This window comes from Fusarium subglutinans, assembly GCF_013396075.1.
Source record: "Fusarium subglutinans strain NRRL 66333 chromosome Unknown NRRL66333_c0000016, whole genome shotgun sequence".
Lineage (NCBI taxonomy): Eukaryota > Fungi > Ascomycota > Sordariomycetes > Hypocreales > Nectriaceae > Fusarium > Fusarium subglutinans.
This window is the reverse complement of record NW_023502079.1, coordinates 321,533-334,130: the sequence shown is the minus strand read 5'-3', so window position 1 is coordinate 334,130 and position 12,598 is coordinate 321,533. Positions and strand designations below refer to the sequence as shown.

Here is a 12,598-nt window from a genome sequence, read left to right as displayed (position 1 = left end):
TTCCCCCTCCTTCACATTTCATTTCCCATAACCACCACAAACCCTTTGCCTTGCTCCTCATTCACCAGCGACTCTCCGTCATGTCGTCCGCAGCCAACACCTCCCCCAACATCACCGCCGCCTCCCAGAGCAACGCACCCTCCACTGCTCTCATCCCCACCACCACCATGGCCCCTAACCCCTCCACCCTCGAGCGTCTCCCCCAGGAAGTCCTCCTCCACATCAACAAGCTCCTCATCTTCCGCGGCGCCTCCCGCCTCGCCCGAACCTCAAAGTATCTCTACCGAGTCCTCAACAAGGAGATCTACAAGCTCTCAGGCAAGCATGACCACTGGTACCCTCTCTTCTTCGCAGCCGCCACCAGCAACATCGCAGTCTTTGAGCGCTGCTTCGAGCTCGGCGCCGCGGCCGACACCCACTGGCTCCGCAACTCGGCTCTGAGCTTTGGACATGGCCAGCGCCTCTTCCTCACCATGGGCTGGCGTCCTCTCCGCCAGGCTATCTCGTCTCGACAGATCGTGGCTGTGGACTGGCTCCTTGAACATGGCGCTGACCCGGATGAGACGCTCATGGAGGCCGTTCTCATGTCGTCCCGTGCGTCCCCGCTTGGTCTTGCGTTCCGTCTTGGTGCAGGGTATTGGGAGAATGGGGTTGCTTGCCGATCGATTCTTTTCCTTCTCCTCGAGGCTGGCGCTGACCTGAGTGAGGTCGAACTAGGTACGGCTATGGAGATTGAGGCTATGTACAATGACCGTTCCTACATGAGTTTGGTTTGGCAGATTTGAATGGCAACAGCGTTCACTTGTTGCTGGTTGTTTGGGCTATGAGCATCGAAGCTGTCGAGACACTCGCGCCTCACCGCACCGAACGACTTTCTTTTGCGTTTCGACTTGTCTTTTTCGCTTTTTCTTTTACATGTCAACATCGTATCCCCTGTACGCTCTTATTCACGAGTATTCCTGGCATGGAAACGCTGAGTAGTGGATGGAGCGAAGTGAGGGATTGACCGGGTACAGGGTAGTGAGGTAACAAGGACTCACATGGCGTTGGACGGTCTAGGCGTATGCAAGGATGGATGTGATACCCATATGGCGTTTAACTGTCATCTCCGCTCGGTATCTTCTTGCAGGATTTTACGTATGATCACGAGGATATGTTGTATTTTTGGAGGAAGTCGATGGACACTGTAAATGAAGTTGACAGAAATATATTGCTTGTACTGTCTCGCAAAAAAACAAATCGCACGCGCTCTCGCAAGTCTAGTCTATGAAAATCTAATGCAATCCACTCTCTCCCGTCCTCGCCATGTGCTGCTGGCACTTGATCATGATATCCAACTGATCGCTAACATCCTTCAACCGCCCCAACACCTTTCTGTTGCCATCGGTGAAGTTGAGGATCGAGTACGGCACACCGGTGTCGTTGCAAAACTCTCGGATCATGGACTGCACCTTGCGCAGGTTATGGCGCGGCACACGAGGGAACAGGTGGTGAACGGCCTGGAACTGAAGACCGCCGTGCACAAAGTCCATCCACGCAGGGCAGTCGACGTCCATGGTGGTGCGGAGCTGGCGCTGCGCAAAGGACTCGGTCTCGCCGAGGTCGACGGTCGACATTCCCCAGTGGGAGAGGGTGATCTGAACGTGGAGCGGCATGGTGATAATGTGGGAGACCAGGACGAAGATGACGCGGGTGGTCCAGTCGGGGATACCACGCCAGAGGAGGCAGTAGCCGAAGAGGAACCAGTAGCAGGCCATGAAGGTGATCTCGGTAGGTCGAATCCACCAGGCGCGGCTCTTTCCGAGCTGTGAGGACTTCTCAGAGAGGACGTGGAGCCAGGAGAGGAGGTAAAGGTTGAAACGAGCGATGCCCATGACGGGGTAGTAAGTCCAGCGCTGGAAGGGAACGAGGAAATCGGCTGCGGCGTCCCAGACGAAAGTGAAGTTGTAGTAAGTTGAGCGAAGGGACTTGAAGAATGAGGGGCATGTCGCAAAGAGAGGAACGTTCTGAATATCAGGATCGTGTTCCTAAAAGGGTCAGTATTGAGCAGTGTTTGATGAGGGCGAGTGAGTGTCTTACAGGCATGTTTGTCACAAGATGGTGCACGTTGTGACTGCTCTTCCACCATCCAATCGACAGGCCACAGCAGAAATCAGCAATAAACATGCCAATGAGTGTGTCGACCACAAAATTAGACGTAATCGCAAGATGGCCAGCATCATGCGCGCTGAACATGATTTGATGCTACCCAGGTTAGTCAAAAGCTTCAACACGACAAGAAGCGACATACCCAGAACAATCCCAGGAAGACAGCAGAAGTGATGTACCACTGGTTGTAGAACAACACACCAAAGAGCGCAAACAGCGTGGTGTACCGCATCATCTCCTTCCCATACTCAACGTACGGACACTGATAGAGACCCTCATCGTGAACCCTCTGGTGAAGAAGCTGGTACTTCCTCGCAATCTCATCCTGCACCCTTGTATCCAGCGACGGGTACGTCTCAATATCGTTCTGAATCTCCCGGGCAACTCCTGCATTGGCCACTCGCAGCGTGGCAGTGCGCTTTCGCGAATCATCTGCCGTCTTCACTGTCCGCTGGCGGAGACCTTCGGGTTCATCTTTGACGTCGACCACGCTGGGCGATGACGAGGCGGAACTAACGGCGTCGTCGAGACTCGTGTTGTCGTCGGTGTCGGAGGATGTGCTCGAGTCCGAGAGATCAATCTCTTGGGCGTCGAGGCGGAAGATGCCGCCTCTAATTGGTGGTGTGCGGTTCACCCAGGATCCTTGCTTCCGACCGATCCGATAGGCCTTCATTGTTCGTAAGGTCGCTTCCGAGTGATAACTATCCCAAAGAAGAAAAAGGTGTTAGCTTAAGCATGATCTAATCTGATCTCATCTGTATCTTGCCCCCCCCCCCCACACAAATGCGCTGTACCTGTCATGTTGACATGTAGAGACCAATTGGGTAATGTGGTGGTGTAGTGTGTTTCTCTTTTTGGTGTAGTGCACCCGTCCAACGCTCAACCTCAACACCATAAAAAAAGCATCGTGACTTACGCCTTCATCTCGTCGGTCGCATCTCTGCCCACCATGTGAAGAACTGCTAATCTTCCACCGGGATGTCTATCCATCCAGCCATCGAGCTTGAGAACTGAGTCTTCAAAGACGACGATTGTTTGACCAGCTGCGATCATCCTCTCAACCGCCGCAGCGGTCAAGATCTTGTCGCGGTTCATTTCGGGGTGTGGTTCTTTGGTATATAAGGAATGTCAAAATGAAAGGAGAGACAATTGAGAGAGAGAAAAAGAGAAATGGAAGAAGGAGAGGAACAGTGAATCAAGTGTCACTGTAGGAAGAGAGAGAGTGGATATGAATGAAGAGCAAACAGAGCAGGACGGGGAATCGCAGCAGCAAGCAGCCGAGGCAGCACAACGAGATAAGTACTTGCTCGCCTCTCTCACACAATCAGGGGCACAGCCTTCGAAAGAGCTACCATATCCATTTATTATTTCACAACGTACGTACTCCGTACCCCAATGGGCGCATATTCGCCCCCCCCCCCTCCCCTCCTCACTCATGCCAATAGCCAAAAAAGATAGCGTCGCTGGGGTTAGCTCAAAGGAGATTGACCACATCCCCAGAACCCTGTTGTAGCCAAGTCTTTTCGGGTGCAAGGACCACATATTAAAACTGGTCTTGGGGTTGTTGGGACTAGAAAGACCGAGGGTGGAGATGGGCTTGTGAAACAAGAGTCGAAGAGAGTGAAGTGGCCCTGACCCCTGGTAGGTCAGTTAAGTTGCTGCGTAGGGGGATAGATCTAGACCCGAGTGTGGCTTTGGATGGTGACAGTGACGGGACGCGTTCTAGAAACATAGCTTATTTTTCTTCACCCTGCCTCGTCTAGGGATAGCAACGTGATTGTGAACGTTTGACAGAAACAGCTGAGAAAGGAGACGAGATAGATACACGTATCGCATGTTCCGTCGGTCTCCAATTACGCGTAACAGATACCAACTACTCAAAACACTTTCCGTGCCCGTACCGTACGGACCACTCTCGTCTCGCTCTCGTTCTCCTCGTTTTTCTCTCTAACGCGTAATCGGATACCTCCCCCTCCAGGAATAGCTCATTCTCTGGGCTTGCTCCGTCCGAGTATGGATACGAAAATCCCTCCTCCACCGTCGGAAAACAACACGCGTTCTGGGTCCTGCGCCTCCACCCCACTCCCCTCCCCTGTTAAGCTAGTGGGGGGGGCGTTACAGTGCAGAGACCCTGAATTTTTCCTCTCTCTCGTTTTACTTTTTTAGGGGATCTGGGTCCTCCCGCGGGTGCCCGTATTGAGTTGGTATCGGCGCTGGTCCGTACGCGTAAACGAAATAAACGATACCGAGGGGTCAAAAACGAAAAGGGGCGCGCGCAATGTTCTAGAATAGGCACGTAAGGGTCTTTATCTTTTCAAAAGTATATTTACTACAGGGTCTGTCTCGGCATTTGTTGCGTGTTACGTACCTACGATGCGTTGCACGTGGTAACTCTGTTGGAAGCTTGTCATGTTCTACACGAAACCATCTTGAGTAAGGTATCTCTAGCTTCAAAAAGGGGGGCCAATCTTAGTGTACTGTGTAGCTACGTGCTCATGACAACATGCCATGAATCGAACCACACGAATGTTAACAGGAAAAACCTTGGCTAACGCGAAGAGAGAGAATAAGAACCTGTTTTTCGTAAACGGCGCAGCCACCTACCTACCTCACTCAGTAATTAACCTTGCGCCCTTTTTCGCCACAAGCTGCAAGAAAGGGGTTACTGCAGTCTTGGCTTCAGTGAGCTAAGCTTTATTGGCTCTGTTGCCCCTGTGAGAGATTAATGTGCCTGCAACTCCGTAGGACTGGGTGTCCAATCCTGTGGCGAAAAATTAACGTGTCCAGATTAACTCTCTGCACCTGTGACCCAGATCTTGCTAGCGCCCCACGTTTTATCTTAAGTGGTGGGCTAATCTTATCTTATCGCCGTTTCTGTCTGGGGCGGTTAAGATAATGAGACGGGGATGGAATTGGGACTTTGGTGAGATGGTTTAGGGTAGTTGGTGATGTTGGGACGGTATGTTCCGTTGAACATTAATTTGAACAATTGAATGGGAGAAAGGTTGATTGAGGATGTTTTGAGAAATGATGTATTGTTCAGTGGCTTTAGAATCGTCTGCCGACATCGCATCAGTGAACCCCTCATTGCGTGATCTACCAAACATCACATACACTGTAACAAACCACTCACTACACACAGATACTCACTCACAGCTCAACAATCATCATCAAAATGCACTCCCAAGACTTCACCCAAATCCCCATCATCGACATCTCATCCCCCACCCCCCAAACCCTCTCTAATCTCCGCACCGCCCTCACAGACATCGGCTTCCTCTACATCTCCAACCACTCCGTCCCCCCCTCCACAATAACATCCCTCATCGACATCCTCCCAGATCTCTTCGCCCTCTCCCCAGAAGCAAAACAAGAAATCGCCTTGGAAAAGTCACCGCACTTTTTAGGATACAGCGCTGCTGGGACGGAAACTACAGCTGGGAAAACGGATCTGAGAGAACAGGTTGAGCTTGCGACGGAACTTGAGAGAGCGCCTGATGGTGCGCCGCTGTACGATGGGTTGAGGGGTCCGAATCAATGGCCAAATGCGCTTCCGGAGTTAAAGGGTGTTGTTACGCGGTATATTGAGGAACTTACACTACTAGGGGAACGATTTTTGAGACTTGTTGCGCGAGCTCTTGATCTTCCGGATGACATCTTCTTCTCGTACTTATCCGACCAACATCGTCTTAAATTGGTTCACTACCCTGCATCAACAACGTCATCCCAGGGCGTCGGTCCTCACAAAGATTCATCAGGATGGTGGACCTTCCTCCTCCAAGCATCCCCCGAAGTAAACGGTCTCCAAGTCCTCAACAAATCCGGCTCATGGATCGACGTACCCGCCATCCCGGACACTTTCGTCGTCAACATCGGCCAAGCATTTGAAGTCGTCACCAACGGTGTATGCAAAGCGACAACGCACCGCGTACTATCCTCCCCAAAAGAACGGTTCAGCATTCCGTTTTTCCAAGGGGTGCGACGTGATTTGACGAGGGATGAGGCGATGACTTCGTTGAAGGAGCATTTTGAACGGTGGGGAGAGGGTGAGGAGGCGGGTGAGGCGGGAGCGGTGGATAATCCATTTGTGAGGGGGTTGTACGATACTTGGGGGGAGACACAGTTGAGGACAAAGGTTAGAAGCCATAGGGAGATTGGGAGGAGGTTTTATGGGGAGGTTTATGAGAGGTATATTGAGGATTCGTGAGGATGACGTGGGGTTGTAAGGAAGTGTCCGAGAACTTTCCGCGAGCGTATAAAGCTCTGAGACATCGTCACTCCGTTCAATTGCTTCAATTTTACGCTGTATCAATTTATGTTTAATAGGATACCAAGATGGCACCAGAATTACCCGCGCGACAGACTTTTACAGCCCCCAGCGGCAATGTGTACTCATACATCTTCATCCCTCCAACCTCCCAATCCACAACCCTTCTCTTTCTTCACGGCTTCCCATCAAGCCTTACAGACTGGGTCCATCAAATCTGTCATTTCTCATCCGAGGGTTACGGCGTCGTAGCTCTGGATCTTCTGGGCTACGGTGAAAGTAGCAAACCAACAGATGTGAACGCGTACCGCCTCAAGCCGATGGGCGATGAAGTCATCGAACTGCTCGACCATCTGAACCTCAAAACCATCGTTGGAATCGGCCATGATTTCGGCGCGACGCTTTTATCGAGAATGGCGGCTTATCACCCCTCGCGCTGGGAAGCTCTCGTATTTCTGGCCGTTGGACCGCCGAAGCTGGGGACGCCGTTCGACGTTGACATGATCAATACCATGACCAAGCAGTTCCTCGGGTATGAGATGCTCGGATACATCCCATGGCTAGCCGACTTCCGTTCACAGGAAATTCTCGAGAAGAATGCCGAAGCGGTGATGAGTCTGATGTTTTGTCGCGATCGGGAAGAGTGGGAGGCGTGGTTTCATCCTCTTGGCAAAATGGAGGAGTTTGTGCGTCAAAACCGCAGACTTCCCATCGCATCGTGGTATACCCAAGATTTGCAGAAAGCACATCTCAAGGCATTCGGTTCGACTGATGGGTACAAAGGCGTGTGTCGATGGTATCGCATGTGGAAGGATAACCTCTTCGCCCCTGATGAACAAGGCTTTGAAGAATTTCACATCTCACAGCCCGTCCTCTTCATCGTCCCATCAGAGCCCGAACAATCCGCCGCTCAACAGCAGCAAATGATATCATCCTGGTCCACCAATCTTCAAACCGTCAAGCTAAACACCAACCACTGGATCCATATCCAAGCTCCCTCCGAGACCAACACCACAATCCAAAACTTCCTCACCTCACGCAGGGAGACTTAGCTGCTCAGGCCTCAACCAATCAAACGTATCCAAAAGATCGAAATTAAAGTCCAACTGCGTCGGGATATCCCAATCCAGTGTATCCAGCGCTCCTCCACCTGCAATAGGCGCATTGAGGTTGTGGTCTAGCACACCCTGTATAACAGCTTTGCAGTCTGCGCAGAGATCGGCGTTGGGGGCGGGAGGTCGGACCCAGTCGAGGAATCCTATTAGAAGACTGAGCTTTTGGATTATGGCGGAGCGGCTGAGTTTGGGGCAGTCGGGATGGGTGCCGCGGAATGTTGGGCGGAGGAGTTCGAGACAGAGGATACCGCCGCCCGGAGCGGCAAAGGCCATGAGCTGGAGGTGTTAGAGATACAAGGGAGTGTAGATGTGAATTTGACTTACAAGCCATTCAAAGTCTCGTCTCATGCCGGAGAAGCGATCTTGGTGTGTCCAGAAGAGAAGTGTCAAGGTGACCATCTCAAAGCTAATTGGGAGTAACCGGTTCTCATCAATGTGGCCGAGACGGAGCAACAGTCTCTCTACAAAGAAGAGATTCTGCATATGTTCTAGTCGAATAAGAATTCGTGAGTATACTTTCTGGACATCGCAGTCTGGATCGTCGAGTTCGTCGGGTCGATGGATGAGATTGGCCGGGAAGCTCTCATACGTCCTCTCAGCGCGAGCCTTGATCTCGCTACCCTTATCAGCACAGAACCCGAAAACATGAGAGTGACGTACGTTAGACTCTCGAAAGTGACTTTGACACTATTCGCAAGCGCAATCTCAAGAAGCTCATCCTTAATGTAAGCAATCTGCGACCGCGCCCTAACCATAGACGATCCCTTCAGATCACCAATATGACGAAAGCCATTGGCATCCAACTCGTGCACCGCATGTCGTATGGTAGCTTGGCCGGACTCAAGGTCCAAGTCTGTCAGGTCGAGTGGCAGAGGGGATGAGAAGAAGCGACGGCTGAGCAGCGGTGGACGGCCTGTAAAGGAGACGAGGACCTTGTCGATGTTGAAGACACGGGCGGTGATGCGACGTCTGTGTTCGGAGCAGAGAGAGGGGATGTAGCTTGTGTCTTCTGATCCGACGTGTCGACCAAGAAATGTGAGAAGTGCGACGGTCTCTGCAAAGTAGCGCCAGCATGTCAAGCCTGCGATTGTCAGTGAGACTCAACTCATGGTATGCACATTGACTCACCTGCGTCGCCTGAGACGAGAGATTCAGTGGTGACTCGTCGGTAGCAAAGATATAGCATAATGTCATTCCCAGGTGTGAAATGTCTCGCCAGCTCAATGCAATACCCCAAACACTTGACCACAACTGGCGCATCAAAACTCGGCGAGCCATCCCAGTATGTCCAGATCAGCCCAACCGACTCCCACCGAATATTGCTCCCCGTGAACTGATCAGTCCAAGCCTTTGCACTCGAATGTTCATCGCGCAAAGGCCGTGCCGTGTTATGGCTTACATGACGCGCCACGACATCCAAGTCCGCATCATCTCGCGATGTGAGATACCGTCCCCAGTCTCTGTGAAGCGTGTCTATAATCTCCTGAATGGCTCTGAAGATCCATCCGTCTGTGAGACAGTGAAGTCTATGCGCCATAACATCATGTTGAGATTGAGGTAAACACCGAAGAACGTAAAGACTCATCTCCCTCAAGTGAGGCGGGAGGTCAATCACACTTCTACCCCTCGGGGCCCTCGGCTCAACAACCTCGACCGGGGGCCCGTGGACGAGCGAGAGGCTGTTGCGCGTTTCTTCAAAGACAGCATTGTGACTGGTGAAGCCGAGATAGCCAGGAGCCACGGCGGGTGAAGGCGTTGAGTCAGTGCTTGGTGCTGGTGCTGCTGGTGGAGGTTGATGCTCGGCGCGGACGGGGGACCGAAGCCGCTGCTTCTTGACAGTGGCGCCCGAAACAGTGTAGACGCAGGTCTCGTTCCGCTTTCTGCAGCGTGAACAGGTTGGCTGGCCGTGGTCGCAGGCTACTTTCCGCGCTCGACATGGATCGCAGGCTTGCGGGCGACCGTTTAGGCGTAGGAGGAGAGGGGCCGTTGACATGGCGCCATTGAAATGCTGATGAATCCGATGATGATAAATCTTAGATTCTCGGCTTGAGATATCGGCCTCAATATTGTGTGTGTGTTGCTTTGGATGTCGGGGTTGGAAAATAGAGTGTGGGGTTCGGCCTGACAATAGAGTACTCGGCTTGACTTGGTGGACTCGGCTTGACAATGAGTGGCTTCGGCTCGAACTCGAGGGACTCGGCTCGAGAATAATGGAGAGTCGGGCTCGGTCCCCACTTGGTTCAGCTCGGCTTACAGGGGTTTATACTACTTTTGGCACGCCGAGTGGGTGATGCGATACAGAGTGCGGAACGGAATGTGTCACTCGGAGTCGGATCGAAGCGTTCAAGCATGCAGGGCTGACAAGATGTGATCCATCTCAAGGGCGCTGAGATGTCATTTTTTAACGTTTGTGACTCAATCGATTGTTCTGTCTCGAGTATAAGTAGAAGCTGTGTCCCCGAGATCCGAGGCATCAGATCAAGATACAACAGCATCATACAGTTTACAGTCTACAAGACATTTACACTACACTCAAAGAAGCACTCTACATTACTGTGTACACACTTATAAAACAACACTCAACATCTTCAACATGTCGAACCCTACATACAAGAACGCCAACGTCTCCGAGACAACTCTCGTTGACACAACAAAGCCTTCAACAAGTACCAAGCCTGGTATGTCTCATTCACATCCTCTCAATCACTCTCACTAAGAAACCAGGTCTTGAAACAGCACCTCATAAACCTTCACTCAAGGAAAAGATCCAGAGGAAGCTTGCAGGCTCAGTCGACCCTACCAAAAAGCCAGCCGACCCCTACAAGTCATGGGAAGCTCGATCAGGTCAGCGAGACATTCACTTTCACCCAAATGCCAAAGCTAATGCGTTCCCAGTAGCACTGCTCTAAATGACACCGTGAATTTTGGCTAGAGATTTGGACGCATGGGAGCACGCTATGGTTGAACTTGTCTTTTTCTTTCTTGTTGTTGGCTGGAGATGATATCCCTGTATCAGAATGAACTGATCTGTCGCTTTTTGCCTTATGATCTAATAAAATAACACACGCTGGTGCTTATTCCCATTCCTTCGGTCCCAACGTCAGCCCCAAACCATAAAAGTAAGCCCATGCCATGACTGCCGCGCAATATCGGCAGATGCGGGCGTATAGACTCTCCAGTAGCGTATCGTAATCGGAAGTGTCGGGGTAAGAATAAGCGCGCGTCTCACTTCCCCTTCCAGTCCGAGTCATCCTTTCTCTTGGACACCTCCCACTCGGAGCGGGTGACCTCGCCGCTAGTGTAGATGACGCTTTTATCGGTCCAGAAGTGTACACGGTTTCCAAAATGGTGCTGCGCGATGCTGGCGATCTCGTGTATGGTGTCGAAGACGCCGGCGTCGAAGACGCTCGAGGTGCGCAGGCTGAAGAACAGGTCGCAGTTGTTGGGGTCGGCGGGGATGCGCGGGTTGTTGGTGAGCACGAAGTGGACGAAGCACTTGTCGAGGAATTTGGGGAAGTCAGCGTCGGAGGGGAGGATGAGCAGGCGGGGTTCTTCGTCGGTCTTGTAGACGGCAGTTATGTCGTCGAGGAATTCGGCGTAGCGGATTTTGTTCTCCGCGGTAGGGGCGAGGACGGGGAAGATATCGAAGCCGCACTCGAAAGACATGATGACTGTGGTTGTTGGGGTGAAGGAATGTGTTTATGAGAGTGAGGATCAGGATGAGGATGAGGATGGAGAGCTGAGATGGAGTTGAGGGAGATGGAAGTTGATGGTTGAGCAGCTTTGCTTTGCGCTCCTGCCTGGCGCTGGCAACTGCGAAGCTGTTTGCTCCAGCTTTTATATTTATGCACACTTTGCTCTTAGTGTCGAGGCTTGAACAAGCATGTCGCTGAATTGGACAAACTTGCGACACTCTAATCTACAAATCTTGCTTCACAAGATGAACCATAAATTAAGGATCATGAACAAACCTTCGCATCCATTAAGAGGCCGACATGTGTGATCAAGTCGCTGAACTAACTCTCCCCCTTTCTACTTGATAAACTGCAGATGCAATGCTGCGTCAGTTATTTGCATCCCGTTTGTTTGCAATGATGCATGACGGCAAATGAAGTTATCACGAAATATGTGCATCCGAAATCCGAACTGCTTGCGAGGTGCACAAACGTATGATCGCATATTCGCAGACAATAGAGGCAAGAATGATATATACGGTTAGCTCAGCATTATTAAAGCTCATAAAAGAAGTGATGTGGGTGTAAAGTACAGCTGAATCATCAGGTTGCCTGTGACTGGGACTTGCATGAGAAGTAGACAGGAAATCGTCGGGTGGCTCCAACACGATGAAGTAAACAGTAGCGCACAATTGCTGACACCCCAATGTTACCGTCCATCATCCTTCAGGATCTTTGAGCTTCACCAGAGCGTTACGCCCAAGTCTGACTGACGTGGTCCCGGCTATTTCGTGCAAGGAGGCGTAGGCCGACCATATAGACGGAGTTGCCAGAGAGAAAAAGACGCTTTGATAGTAACACGCTGGTGTGTCGTAGTAGCGCTTGTATTTAACGATATAAGGAGTAGTGTGTCCTTGGGATGCTAGAAATAGCTAGTTATGAACTCCCAGGCTTGTAAGACCTTCGCTGTCGCGGGTTCCTGAATAGCTATATAAGTCGCCTGAAATAAAAATTAGAATCATTTTAATATGTCTAAACCAGTAAACTTACCCAGAAACCACATGCTGATCCGGTATTTTGGAGTATCTCCTAGGTAGGACGACGAAACATTCTTCGCAACCATGACTTAGCGACTAAAAATAGTAAGTAACTGGCGTCCTATAGTAAGGGAGAGTACTTACTAGCATCATCTTCAGCCTTCGCTCTCTGGTACAAGTATCGCTGCATCTCCCTGTCGGAGGGTTCCTGGGTCTGAGGTTTAGGGGAACTTGGTGCTGCCAGCTGCTTTGGGGCCTTTGGGGCTGGAGAACGCCGAGAAAGTATAGTAAAAATCGAGCGAGAGAATCTTGGAAGCATTTTGATATTGTTGTGTCGATAGATAAAATGATGCCTAG

The 12,598-nt window shown here is 51.2% G+C and overlaps 7 protein-coding genes across 7 annotated transcripts; 3 read left to right on the top strand and 4 right to left on the bottom strand.

Annotated features, from left to right (window-relative positions):
* Positions 1–80: 80 nt before the first annotated feature.
* Positions 81–785, top strand: FSUBG_1931 (uncharacterized protein; the record flags this gene model as incomplete). The annotated part of the gene is made up of 1 exon (XM_036679650.1): positions 81–785. The coding sequence occupies one exon, from the start codon at positions 81–83 to the stop codon at positions 783–785; it is 705 nt and encodes a 234-aa protein (XP_036542574.1).
* A 489-nt stretch (positions 786–1,274) lies between these two features.
* FSUBG_1930 (delta-5 delta-6 fatty acid desaturase) lies at positions 1,275–3,243 on the bottom strand (the record flags this gene model as incomplete). The annotated part of the gene is made up of 4 exons (XM_036679649.1): positions 1,275–2,027; positions 2,080–2,244; positions 2,291–2,849; positions 3,065–3,243. The coding sequence occupies 4 exons, from the start codon at positions 3,241–3,243 to the stop codon at positions 1,275–1,277; spliced, it is 1,656 nt and encodes a 551-aa protein (XP_036542573.1).
* Positions 3,244–5,323: 2,080 nt separating this feature from the next.
* On the top strand, positions 5,324–7,467 carry FSUBG_1929 (epoxide hydrolase; the record flags this gene model as incomplete). Its single annotated transcript, XM_036679647.1, has 2 exons — positions 5,324–6,235; positions 6,475–7,467. 2 exons carry the CDS (start codon positions 5,324–5,326, stop codon positions 7,465–7,467), a joined length of 1,905 nt encoding a protein of 634 aa, XP_036542572.1.
* A 43-nt stretch (positions 7,468–7,510) lies between these two features.
* Positions 7,511–9,523, bottom strand: FSUBG_1928 (uncharacterized protein; the record flags this gene model as incomplete). Its single annotated transcript, XM_036679646.1, has 5 exons — positions 7,511–7,521; positions 7,566–7,806; positions 7,855–8,146; positions 8,191–8,611; positions 8,659–9,523. 5 exons carry the CDS (start codon positions 9,521–9,523, stop codon positions 7,511–7,513), a joined length of 1,830 nt encoding a protein of 609 aa, XP_036542571.1.
* A 600-nt stretch (positions 9,524–10,123) lies between these two features.
* On the top strand, positions 10,124–10,439 carry FSUBG_1927 (uncharacterized protein; the record flags this gene model as incomplete). The annotated part of the gene is made up of 2 exons (XM_036679645.1): positions 10,124–10,208; positions 10,255–10,439. 2 exons carry the CDS (start codon positions 10,124–10,126, stop codon positions 10,437–10,439), a joined length of 270 nt encoding a protein of 89 aa, XP_036542570.1.
* Positions 10,440–10,755: 316 nt separating this feature from the next.
* Positions 10,756–11,196, bottom strand: FSUBG_1926 (SET domain protein; the record flags this gene model as incomplete). Its single annotated transcript, XM_036679644.1, has 1 exon — positions 10,756–11,196. One exon carries the CDS (start codon positions 11,194–11,196, stop codon positions 10,756–10,758), a length of 441 nt encoding a protein of 146 aa, XP_036542569.1.
* A 1,097-nt stretch (positions 11,197–12,293) lies between these two features.
* Positions 12,294–12,560, bottom strand: FSUBG_1925 (uncharacterized protein; the record flags this gene model as incomplete). The annotated part of the gene is made up of 2 exons (XM_036679643.1): positions 12,294–12,337; positions 12,386–12,560. The coding sequence occupies 2 exons, from the start codon at positions 12,558–12,560 to the stop codon at positions 12,294–12,296; spliced, it is 219 nt and encodes a 72-aa protein (XP_036542568.1).
* Positions 12,561–12,598: the final 38 nt, after the last annotated feature.